Source organism: Oryctolagus cuniculus, chromosome 5, assembly GCF_051225735.1.
Source record: "Oryctolagus cuniculus isolate XC-2025 breed Fujian yellow rabbit chromosome 5, ASM5122573v1, whole genome shotgun sequence".
Classification (NCBI taxonomy): domain Eukaryota; kingdom Metazoa; phylum Chordata; class Mammalia; order Lagomorpha; family Leporidae; genus Oryctolagus; species Oryctolagus cuniculus.
The window spans coordinates 100,068,954-100,081,826 of NC_142871.1; the positions used below are offsets into that span (position 1 = coordinate 100,068,954).

A 12,873-nucleotide genomic window follows, 5' to 3' on the forward strand; every position below is an offset into this window, starting at 1 on the left:
GAGGGCCGAGCAGACAGAAAGAACAGCGCAGGGTCCTGTGTCATTCCTCCACGAAGAGGGGGAGCGACATAATGGTGCCGTGACTCGGATATGAAGCCTAGGCAGGGCTTAGTGTTGCTCCTCCACGAAGAGGGGGAGCGACATAATGGTGCCGTGACTCGGATATGAAGCCTAGGCAGGGTTCAGTGTTGCTCCTCCACGAAGAGGGGGAGCGACATAATGGTGCCGTGACTCGGATAGGAAACCTAGGACGGATAGCAAACTTAGGAGGGAAGAAACGGGAAGAACTGGGAAAATATCGGAGAGAGAGACTAGCAAACAGCCTAGGGAAATTACCGGAGAGAGAGACTAGCAAACAGCCTAGGGAAAAGCCGGACGAAAAAGGTGCCGGAAGAAGCTATGGAAAGCCTAGGCATAGACTCAGATACGGACTACGGGGGGAAGCTGGGAGAAATCTCTAAGGTCGAAAGCGAAAGTGAAAGCTAGAACAAACAGACTCGGATGCGGACTGTGGGGAGAGGCCAGGAGAAATGAGGGAGGAGTATTGTTGGAGGAAAGCTTGGGGAAACATACCGGGTAGAGAAAAATGTTAGGGAAATTGAAGCCACGGGGGGCAGGCCGAGGCTGAAACGAAAGCCACTTTGGGATTCTCAAGTTAGCCCGGGAATAGGGGGCGAAAAGTTGAAACCAGAAGCTGAAACGTAAGCCTGGTTGGGATCCATCTGATTAGCCCGGGGAGCAAAGGACGGGAAGCCAAACCGTGGGGCGGAGACGTAAGCTGGGTTGAATTCGCCAGGCTAGCCCGGGGAACTTAGATTGAATGCTAGTGGCGGACACGTAAGCTACGCTGTGTGACTCGTGGAGGCTGCCGCGCGCAGACAGAGCGTGCGGGGCTCAAGTACATAGGGAACGCGGGGCTGGCGCGAGGCCGTGGTTCAGACGCGAAAGGGTTAAGTGCGAGACCGCGGGGTGTGCGCGCAAAGCCGAGCCGCGCAGATGAGAGAGGCGCGGGCTGAAGCGGCGCAGAGCCGGGAACCCGCCGGCGGGGCGAGGCGCCGGAAAGCCGCAGGGATAAGAGAAACAGAAGTTTAGAAGTAAAAGAGAAATAGGAATGCTGGAAGATAGAAGTAAAATGGGAGAAATAGGAATGCCCGGAGATAGAGAAATAGAGAAAGAGAAAGACCTCCCCACAACACAGCAATGTGAGAGCTTGGATTCGGTCTGCCTGATTAAGTGAGGCGATGAGCACCTGCGGCGGCTAGCAGCTTATGCGCCGCAGGTCACCGAAGACAGGCACGAATTAACATCAGTAAGGCTTCCCCACAATACAACAATTAGGAGGCTTGGATTCGGTCTGCCTGATTAAGGCGGTAAGCACCAGCAAGCAGCTCGACCAGAGTATGAGCTGCAGGTCACCGAAGATAGGCACGAACCAACACTAATAAGTCTCCCCCACAATACGGCAATGAGAAAGCTTGGATTCGGTCTGCCTGATTAAGGCGGTAAGCGCCAGCAGGCGGCTCGACCAGAGTGTGAGCCGCAGGTCACCGAACACAGGCACGCATCAGCACCTAAAAACCTCCTCACAACATGGCGAAGAGAGGACCCGGATTCGGTTTGCCTGATTGATAGGACTTGTAAGAACCTGTGGCAACTCTAGCAAGTAGAGCAGAGTGTGTGCCGCGGGACACCGAAGACAGGCGCGTATCAACGCCAAAAATAAAAAGAAAGGGGGATCTGTGGGGAGCAAACCGGACTAGACTGAGTTACTGGAATTAAGACTTATTCTATGCATCTGCTCTCCCACAATATGGCGCTGGGAGAGAAGTAAACAGCTTCCGCACAGCTGCCTCCAGTTCAACCAATAAACTGTAGGACTTGCTCCTGATTGGAGAGCAGCGTACTCGGCGTGTGGGCAGCCGAGTTGGGATTGGCAGAGGAGGACTATAAAGGAGGAGAGAGATGGCATGCACCGGGAACATCTAAGGGGAACATCTAGCTGAAGGAACACCTGTGCAGCCCCCGAGAAAGCCGGCCGGCGGTGTGCCGCTCCCCTGCGGAAGTGGGGAATGTGGCCAGGGGGAACTGCCCTTCCACGGAGGTGGAAGGGATAGTAGCCAACCCGGGAAGAACCAGCAGCAAACCTGGGGAGGGCCGAGCAGACAGAAAGAACAGCGCAGGGTCCTGTGTCGTTCCTCCACGAAGAGGGGGAGCGACATAATGGTGCCGTGACTCGGATATGAAGCCTAGGCAGGGCTTAGTGTTGCTCCTCCACGAAGAGGGGGAGCGACATAATGGTGCCGTGACTCGGATATGAAGCCTAGGCAGGGTTCAGTGTTGCTCCTCCACGAAGAGGGGGAGCGACAGGAAGGAGAATAAACTGGAAGCTCTGCATAATTAGGAAGATTTCTTTTAGCACAAGTGATTCAGACTACCAGAAATTTACCAGAGTTCATTACACATACAGATACACTGTGTGTGTGTGTGTGTGTGTGTGATGTGGCAGGCATGGGGGAGCAGTTACCCTTTTGGAACATAATAAAAATTTCACCTGTAATTGAACACAGTGACTGAAGAACACACACACATACAAAATGACTTTGTTCCATATTATGAATTGAGAACTTGCATAACACCACTTCATAAGAATGTGGTTGTTTTATGGCTATGATGATTTATAGTTAGATGTAAAGACTTACACATGTTGCCTCCTCTTGGGAGGTAGCCAAGGTCTCAGAGTGGAAGTATGATGTGGGAGTTGTGCAAGGGACTGATGATTTCTGAGCTGCTCTGAGCAGTCCTGCACACAGATGTGACTCATGGAAACTATTTGGAACCACGTAAGTTGAAGGGCATATGGAATACCAAAAGCTCTATGAAGCTGTGATTCCTGTTGGGTCAATTCAACCCCAAGATGAAAAATTGAGGGGCATTGCTATCTTGGAACTGGGGACAAGGAATAAGCAAGGAGTACTTGATTTGTAACTTAAAGGCCAAAGGAAAAGTCTGAGACTTAGCTAAAGAAAACTTTCTTCTGTTCCCTTATTGGATAGAATTTCTAAGAGCTTCATGTGAGGTATTCATTAGGTAATGCAAATAGTGTGTACAATAAGGGGACACAGAGGAGAAAGTTAGACGAGGGCCTTATAAAGGTTAGGGAATGAAGAGTACACCTGCTTCTTCCCCTATTTCTCCTATACCTGGGGGTAATGGCAGTCACTCAGGCAACATGTAGGAGACCAAGCTGGCCAGGAGCTGCCTCAGTGTGGTAGGGTAGCTTGGCTTCAAGTCCTTTGCTACTGGTGGACTCTTAATTCTTTAATACCTAGCTGAGCTGTCAGCAGCTCCTTGAGGGTGCACTGTTTAGCAGTGCAGGATCCTGAATTGGTCAGAGCTTGCTTTACATATTAGATCCTTTACCAGACAGTTGTGGGGCCTTTTGCTGCTGCTTAGCTTCTCCAAACTGAAGATCCTTTCCTGGAAAACAGGGCTATAAAGGTACTTACCTCCCAGGACTGTTGTAAGAATTAAACCTGTTGCCTTTTGCATACAGAGTATTTGCAATCATAATAGTCTTATATAATGTTTCTAATGGACAGGGAGTTGCTCTAAGGTTTGTATTCCAAGTTCTTAATATCTATACTTTCAAAAGCCCTTAACGAAGCTGGTTACATAAAGCCAGATCATCTGTGTCAGACTGGGATGGAAGAAATGTTGTCAGGGTCAATAAGAAACCATGAAGACTTGGCAAAACCGCTTTGGCTTCAGTTACTTCTCGATTTTTGTGGGCCCAGAAATCCTAATATGTAGCTGTCTCTGATTTGAAGAGATTACCGCTTTTCTGTTCCTGTCTAGACAAGGAATTCTACAGCTGTCTCCAGTTACCTCCCATTTCAGTGGCAACTTGTCTCCTGCTCCCCCGTTGCATGCTATCTTAAATGCATGTGCATTAAACGGCTTTACTCTGACAGTTTGTTTTAAACTCCACTGATCAGTTGTTTTTGCCTGTAACCAACACAGCCTGACAGATAATCTTGTGTCTTGTAGACCAAACAACTGGATGACTTAATAGGGTAAAATTCAGTCAGCTGTTTTTAAAACTATAAACAACTGCAGGTGTCATGTGCCAAACTGTTTAATTGTCTCAAATTTGATATCGACTTAGCTGTGTTTATACTGCTTCACAAAGTTAAAGTCAGTGAGGCCTATAAAAAGTTGGGAGCTCTTAGGAGGTTGAAACTAGGTCTTAGCAGTTATTTTACCATAATCCGATGTGAAAGTAGTGCTTGCCATGTGTTCTACAAAGGGTGATGACTGTAAAATATACAAATACACTCATCAAGAAGAAAAAAAAAGCAAAATGAAGTTAAGAAAACAAATAATCTCTCTTTTAGCAGCTTACCTATATATATTTGGAGATGTGTTTATTCCTTAATATTTGACTGAAAATGATTTAGGATTAATGGATCATTTATTTTTTGGTAACTTCACCTACTCCAAGCCAAAGTTCTACAAACTTGCCAAGGGTTCAGAAGGAAAAGATGGAAAGAGGAACCTGGGTACTACGATGGGAGGCACAGAATCATTTTGATACATCACATAACTTGAAAGGTTTTGGTAATTGGACAAGAGTTGTCTCTCCTATTAGCACAAAAAGCAGCAGAAAAACAGTCTTCCATTTGATGCTTACTGAGATTTATTGTCTTTAATAATGCCACTTTTCAGAAGTAGAGTCATGTGCTCACTTAGACAGGCTGACACAGTGAAAACTCACATGTGATCCAAAGAAGCCTTTGGGCTGTAGATTAAGACATATATAGTGCAATGACAAGTCAAGTCAAATGCCCAGAGCTGACAACAATTCCCAGCCTCCCCTTCCCATAATTTGGCTCCCATTTTGCACCATAGAACCCACAATGATAAATCTGGCAAAACATAGAACACAGATGGCTACTGACATGAAAAGTAAATTTTATTAAACATGTTTACATACATGAGTTGGAAGTTCATTTAAAAGCACAGGGGAGTGTTAAGACAAGTGGTCAAAATAGAAAGATACTACCCAATTATAATCAGTTAATTGTTGGCCACTAAGACAGAACGGAATCTAGTAGAAGTGCACCAATGCTTCAGGTCTTCCTGCTCGGCATGGTGAGCAGTGGTCAATCTGTGCCCTGTGGAATGATGGGCAGGTAATTCTGGCATGTGTAAATAATAATAAATAATTCACTTGGTGCAGGCAGTATGTCTATGGATTAAAACCTAGTGTGTACACAGTGTCTACATGTGTTACAGCCCCACAGTAGGAATCTACACCAAAATATTTATTAGAAGGAATTTGGTCCGTACTACATCACGTTTTTCCAGAGGGTAAAAAATAAAGTCCATCTATAGACATTTCACCGCAGACCCGCAGACTGAGTCTGGCTAAAACCTGCAAAATGTCTATAACAAAAATGGATGGCTTAGATTTCTTGGTTATTTCAGTATAGTAATTAACGAGCAAACTGTACAATTACATGCAACATACAAGCTGGCCTATGTGAAACTAACATACATTATTAAATAACCTTTTGTTTATTTTCTTTTCCTTTTTTTTTTTTTTTTTTACAAAATGTGCATGCAGCTTTGAACAGTTCAAGTCATGCTGCTCTATTTGTGTAATCACAAAAGTTGAATGACTCATAAAAGGAGGGAGAACATATCAATGCACCTGCAGAGTCTGCAGTTTGTAGCACATGTACAGAATGTCACGAGGGAAATTCAAGGCCAAGGAGAACTTAAATGAAGAAATGCAAATTGAAGTGTGACTTTGTTTTATTCCCCTCCCCCCCAAAAAAGATACTTTGCATTAAAAAATCAAGCTTTGTGCTTGCATCAGTCTCAAAGAAATGTAAACTAAAATTCGATAAAAACATTAGTTTAGTGCAGAATATTTCAACTGGAATTTCCAGTGGAATACTGAACAGCTCATACCATGCTCTTTCCAGGGCAGATGGGTGGGTCTACACTGAGGCATGGCCGAGAAGCCTGGGCGTAGCTGAAAGTGTCTTAGGCTCAAATCCATTCCTAGTCACCATTTTGGGAAGTCAAATGTATGGTTTATACACATGAGCATACTTTCTTTTGATATCAGGAAGAAAAAGGCATTACAAAGAGTGTTTCCAGAGTATAATCATGTGGTATGTTTTAGTCCCCAGCATTAGTTGCAGATGGACTGAAAAGTCTTCCATGCAAAATGGTGGAAAACATAAAATTAATATTCTGGAATGCAAAAAGATGCTCTGGATATATTAAAAGAAGTGATTTGGTGATTAATTGTAGAAGGTAACTTTTGGTCTTTTGGGTTTTCAAACACAAGACTTTGAAGAACTGTAAAATGAAAGCCACTGAAAACTGTCACTGGCCTCTCTTGGCTAGCTGTTGAGTGCTTGGTGGGGGATGCCACAGAGACTGCTTCAGCCCTTTTTTGGATGCTTTTGGAAAAAGAAAGGAAGGGTCTCTGTTGGCATCAGGAGGCCTGCTATGACACAGCCAAAAATCTAGTGGGAAGAACAGATACGGTGAAAACAAAGTCAGAAACTCAAGAAGCCTAAACGCAACAAAGAACACACAAACAAAACACAAAAAAGAAGTAACACTGCTTCTGGTCTTTGCCGAAACATGTAAAACGCTACTTTTCACAGAGTGAGAGTTTCCAGTTTGTTCAATTTGGGGTGTGTGTGTGTGTGTGTGTGTGTGAATTTGAAGTTTCCTCTTTTCTATTTGTTAGAAGCATCAGTGACTCTCACTAGCATGTGGATTGTTCCTGTAACTGGATAGATTGCTTTGTTCTGTCATATGAAGCCATGTTTTAAACAATTGGGACACACTGAAAAACTACTACAGGCAAAACACAAGTTGATTGTCTGTCTCCAACAATGCTTTTGACCACGAAATATCTGGTTCAGATTCTTAGCCTGAAAGGTAGAGTTTTATTGGAATGGATGTGGTATGAGTTCACTATGATCGGATGCAGGGAGGCCCAGTTGAACTTTCCAGAGATGACTGGGAAGCCCGGCGGGTTAGGGGAGTGAGTGTGGGATCCACCAGGGATGACGGGGGAAACAATTTGTACCATCCGATTACCATGCTGGACAGATCGAGTTCTTCCAGCAAGATTTGTGCCACTCCCATAAAGCATTTATGGTCCATTCTGCCATAGTCCCCCCAGACAATCACCTGCAAAGACAGAAAAATGAAACATAACTTGAACTTCTCTCTTTCACATTCAAAAGATTTAAAGCAATTATTCTGTACTAGTGGGAAAGCCAAGTGAAGGACAGGAAATGAATATAACATGGAAAAAGGGGCATGGGTTAAAAAGAATCTCTGACATTTAAGCTGCTCAGAGCCACTTCATAGTAACTTTTAGATCTGGTGGAATAGGAGCAGTGTTTTCTTAGCCAATGAGGGGCATTATCTACATAAGATAAGAAAGAAAAAAAATCTGTAAGTTCATTCATATATAAATGCAGCACCTTTCTTGTGTAACTATTTTTTAGTTGCACAATGAATGGGAAGGGTGATGCTGAGTACAAAAATTAGTATGAATGCAACCCAGGTGGGCAAAATAAACAGTCCAACTCCAAGGAGTTGGTGTATGATGGATGTACAAGGAATCAGTGTATTCATTTTATGCCCCTTGTATTTTAAACTTGCTGGTGGTGAATGAGTAGTTAGAAAACCAATTGTAAGATGTAACTCTTGAAGACTTGACTGCTGATTCTGATTTGATTAGGTGATTAATGCATCAATGAATTCAGCAACAATTACCACAATGTGGGTCAAATCCTGTTGGAGTCAGACAACTCTTCTATTACAATTCTCCCACATTATGCTTAGTGAAATTAGCCAGTCTCAAAAAGACAAGTATCATATGTTTTCTCTGATATGCGGCAGCAATATAGAATACCAAAAAATGTATAGGAATGAAATGATCATTTTGGGATGTGATTGTCACTTTAGCCTCTATTTGCACTCCAGTGGAACTATGGTCTTCCAACTTTACTTGTTGAATATCATGATTAGTGGCAAATTAAGAATACAGAGTGGATTAAAATTGTGGCTTTGCAAAACTGATGAGGAGGGAGGATGGGGAGGGGAAGCAGAAGAGTGAGGTAAATGTGGTTGTCTTCTTGGAAGTGTACCTAAGTAATGCACAAAATCTGTTCTCTTTATATTAATAAAAATATTTTTTAAAATGTTCCCATGCTTAATTTCCTCCCTCAAATGCCTGAAATGACCAGGGCTGGGTCAGGCTGAAGCCAAGAGCAGGGAACCAAATCTAGGTCTCCCTTATGTGTGGTATGTACCCAACTACTTGAGACATCCCTGCTGCCTCTCAGAGTCGCATTATTAGGAAGGTGGAATCAAGAGGAATCAAACTCAGGCACTTCAATATGGGGAGCAGGAATCTTAACCACTAGGCCAAATGCCTACAGCCTGGCCCCTCAGATACCTTTAATAATATACCATTAATTGTACTGTAAATTAACTCACATTTTTTTTTCTGATCAAGGATATGAACACTACATTTATTTTTTTACTGAATTTTATTCTTTCAGTTTGACCACTCTGTCAATGCTTATATGGATAATATAGATATTACAATGTATAAAGCTGAACCAATTATTACTGACCTGAAGAACTTTGCCCTGTGGACTTTCATCAAAGACCAGGGACTGCTGATACAGAGGATCAAGGGTTTTTCGTGCAATTCTTGTCTTCTTCTTGGCTATACAGGCCCCATTTTCCAGAAGATATACTTTCACATATGGAGCTGGACAAAGTATATTAACATGCAAGAAGTTAATTCTCAAATTCAACTGATTTTTTTAGAGAATGTCTTCCAAGAGAATCAGAGATACTTTTTGGAAGTTTTCCATAGATTATTTAAATAATTTAAATCTTCCATTGATCCACAAAATCTATGCCCTAAAATCTAGTGCTATCATTACTGTCATTTTCCTCATTTAAAGTAAATGCATATAAAGCTATCTTAAGATTTCACTTAAATTGGGTTTTAGCTAGCCTTACAATGCCGATTTATGTCTTAAAACACACTGGTTCTTTTTTATAATACAACTAAATTCTTTTTTCTTTTATATTTGTAAATGTTCAGAAAAAAATTGACACAAGCTAAGCAACAATCATAACTAAACTTTTAAAAATGTAACAATACCCTTCCTATTATCTTTTGAAAGGATAATTGTATAAGGAAAACCCGGATCTATTTTTAAAATTTAAATGAACAACAAAAAAAGCTGCCTTTTAAATCAATCAGATGATGCAAAATAGAGCATATGAAATTCAAATGCAGCAAATGTTTTGAGTCTTGCATATTTTAATATTCTCCTGACCAAAGTCAGTAATATTTTCCTTACCAGGTGTAGATTTGGAACCAGGTTTTTGTGTGAGACTGCGTGCTCTGATAACTTCAACTTCTAATTGGCCTTTTTTATCCTCCATTCCAATCTGTATATCACCTGCAAGCAGAGAGGAAGGAAAATGACTTAGCTTCTTTGCAGTTGCATGAAGTTAAGAAAAACAGTAGCCCATAACAGACTCCAAACTATTATCTCCAAACTACTATCTCCATCTTGATAAAAATCTGATATTTAGATGCCCCAATCCAACTTAATTCCCCAGACTCAAAATCAAGCTTTGAAACATTTTTATTTTTTCTGATACTAATCCATCTTAGGAAATTTGTTTATTAGTTCACAAATCACTAAGTACAATGCTGAGTATTTAAATATTTCTTGTATTCTAATAAGATTTCTTATATCATCCAGTATATTTACTTGTTATATTTACTTACTAAAATTGTAATTATATATTTTTCAATTATGTATAGGAAACTACCATTCCTATTTTGGTGATTTCCAAGAAATTTTATAAATACTTCAAAGCTTCATGGAAAATGCAATTAAAAATATTTTGGTGCAAATTTTTTGAAATCCACCCACGTTAATGGACTTCAGAAATCTCATAAAACCCAAGCATTATAAAAATCTATGTGCAATATACACTTTTTACAAGATTTATTTTATTTGAAAGGCAGAGTGACAGAGAGAGGGAAAGACAGAGGGAGAGGAAGAGAGATCTTCTGCCTGCTAGTTTACTCCCCCAAATGGTGGCTTAACTCTCTGAGTCACAATGCCAGCCCCCAAATACAGTTATCTCTAAATTTCAATTTCCACACTTTTTTTATTGACAATATGGACCACTGACATGGACATGTCACTACTTATTTAACAAGTCCCTTGCTAGTGGTAATATAGATCACTTACATTGCTGCTAATATTGAGTAGCGTGAGTAGTTTTGTAAGGATTCTTACCAAATTTCACTGATTATTTATTGAGCATTAACTTCCCAGGTGTATAATTTTCAGATTAATTGTACAGACATTCAAATATTCCATGCATATTGCCAATTATCATTCAGAGAGGTTGTTATCAGTTTGCACCATCATCAGAAATATCTATCTTCTAATTTCCCACATCCACTAAGATTAGTATTAGCAATATGTCTAATTTTTCCATTCCTGGCTCCTGGCTTCAGATCAGCATAGCTCCAACCATTGTGGCCATTTGGGGAGTGAACCAGCGGATAGAAGACCTCTCTCTCGGTCTCTGCCTCTCCTTCTCTCTGTACCTCTGCCTTTCAAATGAATAAATAAATCTTTTAAAAATACATATTTGAAAGGTAGAGCTACAGAGAGGGAGAGAGAAAGAGATCTTTCATTTGCTGGTTCATTCCCTGGTGGGGCTGAGCCAGTGTGAAGCCAGGAGCTTCTTCCAGGTTTCTCAAGAGGATGTAGGGGCCCCAGTACTTGGGCATCCTCTGCTGCTTTCCCAGGCCATCAGTCAGGACCTATATTGAAACTGAGCAGTAGGAACACCAAAAGGTGCCCATATGAGATGCCAGCATTATAGGTGGCAGCTTAACCCGCTATGCTATAATTAATGCCAACTGTCTTCCTTTTTACTTCTTGAAAATATTTAGAATTTTCATGCCTCTCACATTGATACTTGTCAGAATTCATCTGTAAATCCATGTGCATCTATTTGGCTTCCTTTTTAATGGGTAGTATGTAAATTATTAATGGCTGCAGTTCTGTTCAGGTTTTCCTCTTCTGTTTCTCCTCATTTTTGATCAGTTATTTTTTTACAATTGTCCATTTCAAACGTATTTCCAAATTTTAAGCACTTGTATAAGTGATACTATTTAGTAATTTGCTTTCTTCCCTCAACATTTTCTTAAGATATCCATCCAATGTTATGCATAGAGGTCTAGTTCATTCTCTTCAATTGCTCTATGATAGTCTACTGTGTGAAAATACCCTTTTTTAACATTTAATTTTCAACTCCCTACCTGGTATCATTACAAAGAATGCTGCTCAGACTGTCAAGAGTGCCTTGAGGTTATAAACAACTAGAAATGATATTGCTTGGTCATAGCTCATATACATTTTCATTTTAAGTAGATATTGTTAAATTACCCCAATGGGTGAAGGCATCAGTTTAAACTTGTTCTTTCTTTCAAAATTCTATTCCTTTTAAAAATATATTATGTGTTTATTTATTTTTATGTTATTTGAAAGGCAGAGCTATAGAAAAAGTGAGATGGAGACACAGAGAGAAATCTTGCATGCACTATTTCATTCCTGAAATGCCTGCAACAGCTGAGGCTAAGCCAGGCCAAAGCCAGGAACTCAGAACTCGATTTGTTGAGTTCTTTATTTAGTGGAGGGTTAAACTTGTGGTTATAAAATAAATTAAAAATATTTCATTGCAAAAATTAAAAGAAAAAATAAGGAGGAGGGATGATCGGACCATGGGCAGTGGGGAGGGTGGTGTGTGTGGGGTAAGTATGACTATGGCCCTAAATCTGTATATATAAAATACATGAAATTTGTTCACCTTATATAAATAAATTTTTTTAAAGATAAAAGAACTCAATATGGGTCTGCCATGTGGGTGGCAGGGACCTGAGTACATGAGCCATCACTTGCTGCCTCCCAGGGTGAGCATCGGCAGGAAGCTGGAACCGAAAGTGGAGCCAGGCACTCTGATACGGAATGCAGTCATTCCTGGTGGCTTCTTCCACTGCTTTAAACTTTTAACAAAATTGTACAAAGATGCACATTTCAGAAAGCCTTTGACCTTCTGTTAGTAAAATATTTTTAAATTTTTGGCCAATTTAGTGCACTTGCACACATAGACACATATGTTTTGTGGAAACTTTATTAGGTTAACTAAGTACCATTAAATTAATTTGCTGAAAGATTTTTAAAAATTAATACTGAATTTTATCATATATTTTTTCTCCAAATGTTAATATTTTTCTTTATTAATGTGACTAATTGCATTGACTTTCAAGTATTAAACAAACCACACATTCATGGAAAAATCCAATTTCATTGTGATATTATTATTTGTAATACTGATGGCTTTTTTTTTTTCCACATGGAGTTTATAGGAGCTTTTGAAAGTATGGCTTGAGGGGTCAGTACTATGGCACAGCGGGTAAAGCTGTCACCAGCAGTGCCGGCATCTATGGGCGCCAGTTCTAGTCCCGGCTGCTTCACTTCCAATCCAGCTCTCTGCCATGGCCTGGAAAGGCAGCGGAAGATGGCCCAAGTCCTTGGGCCTCTGCACTCATGTGGGAGACCCAGAGGAAGCTTCTGGCTCCTGATTTCAGATCTGCACAGCTCCAGTTGTCACAGCCAACTGGGGAGTGAACCAGCAAATGGAAGACCTCTCCTTCTATCTCTGAGTAAGTCTGACTTTCAAATAAATAAATAAATCTTTAAAAAATATAAAGTG

The 12,873-nt window shown here is 40.9% G+C and overlaps 1 protein-coding gene across 50 annotated transcripts in view; it reads right to left on the reverse strand.

The window, feature by feature from the left end:
• Nucleotides 1–4,679: 4,679 nt before the first annotated feature.
• Nucleotides 4,680–12,873, reverse strand: part of RIMS1 (regulating synaptic membrane exocytosis 1) — a 532,587-nt gene continuing 524,393 nt past the window's right edge. For all 50 annotated transcript variants that reach the window (XM_089333025.1, XM_089333024.1, XM_089333027.1 and 47 more), the window contains 3 exons: nucleotides 9,426–9,527; nucleotides 8,682–8,821; nucleotides 4,680–7,221 (listed from right to left, as the gene is read on the reverse strand). In XM_089333025.1, the coding sequence (XP_089189151.1) occupies nucleotides 7,003–7,221; nucleotides 8,682–8,821; nucleotides 9,426–9,527 (461 nt within the window). In that variant the 3' untranslated portion in view covers nucleotides 4,680–7,002. The remainder of the gene's footprint in view (nucleotides 7,222–8,681; nucleotides 8,822–9,425; nucleotides 9,528–12,873) is intronic.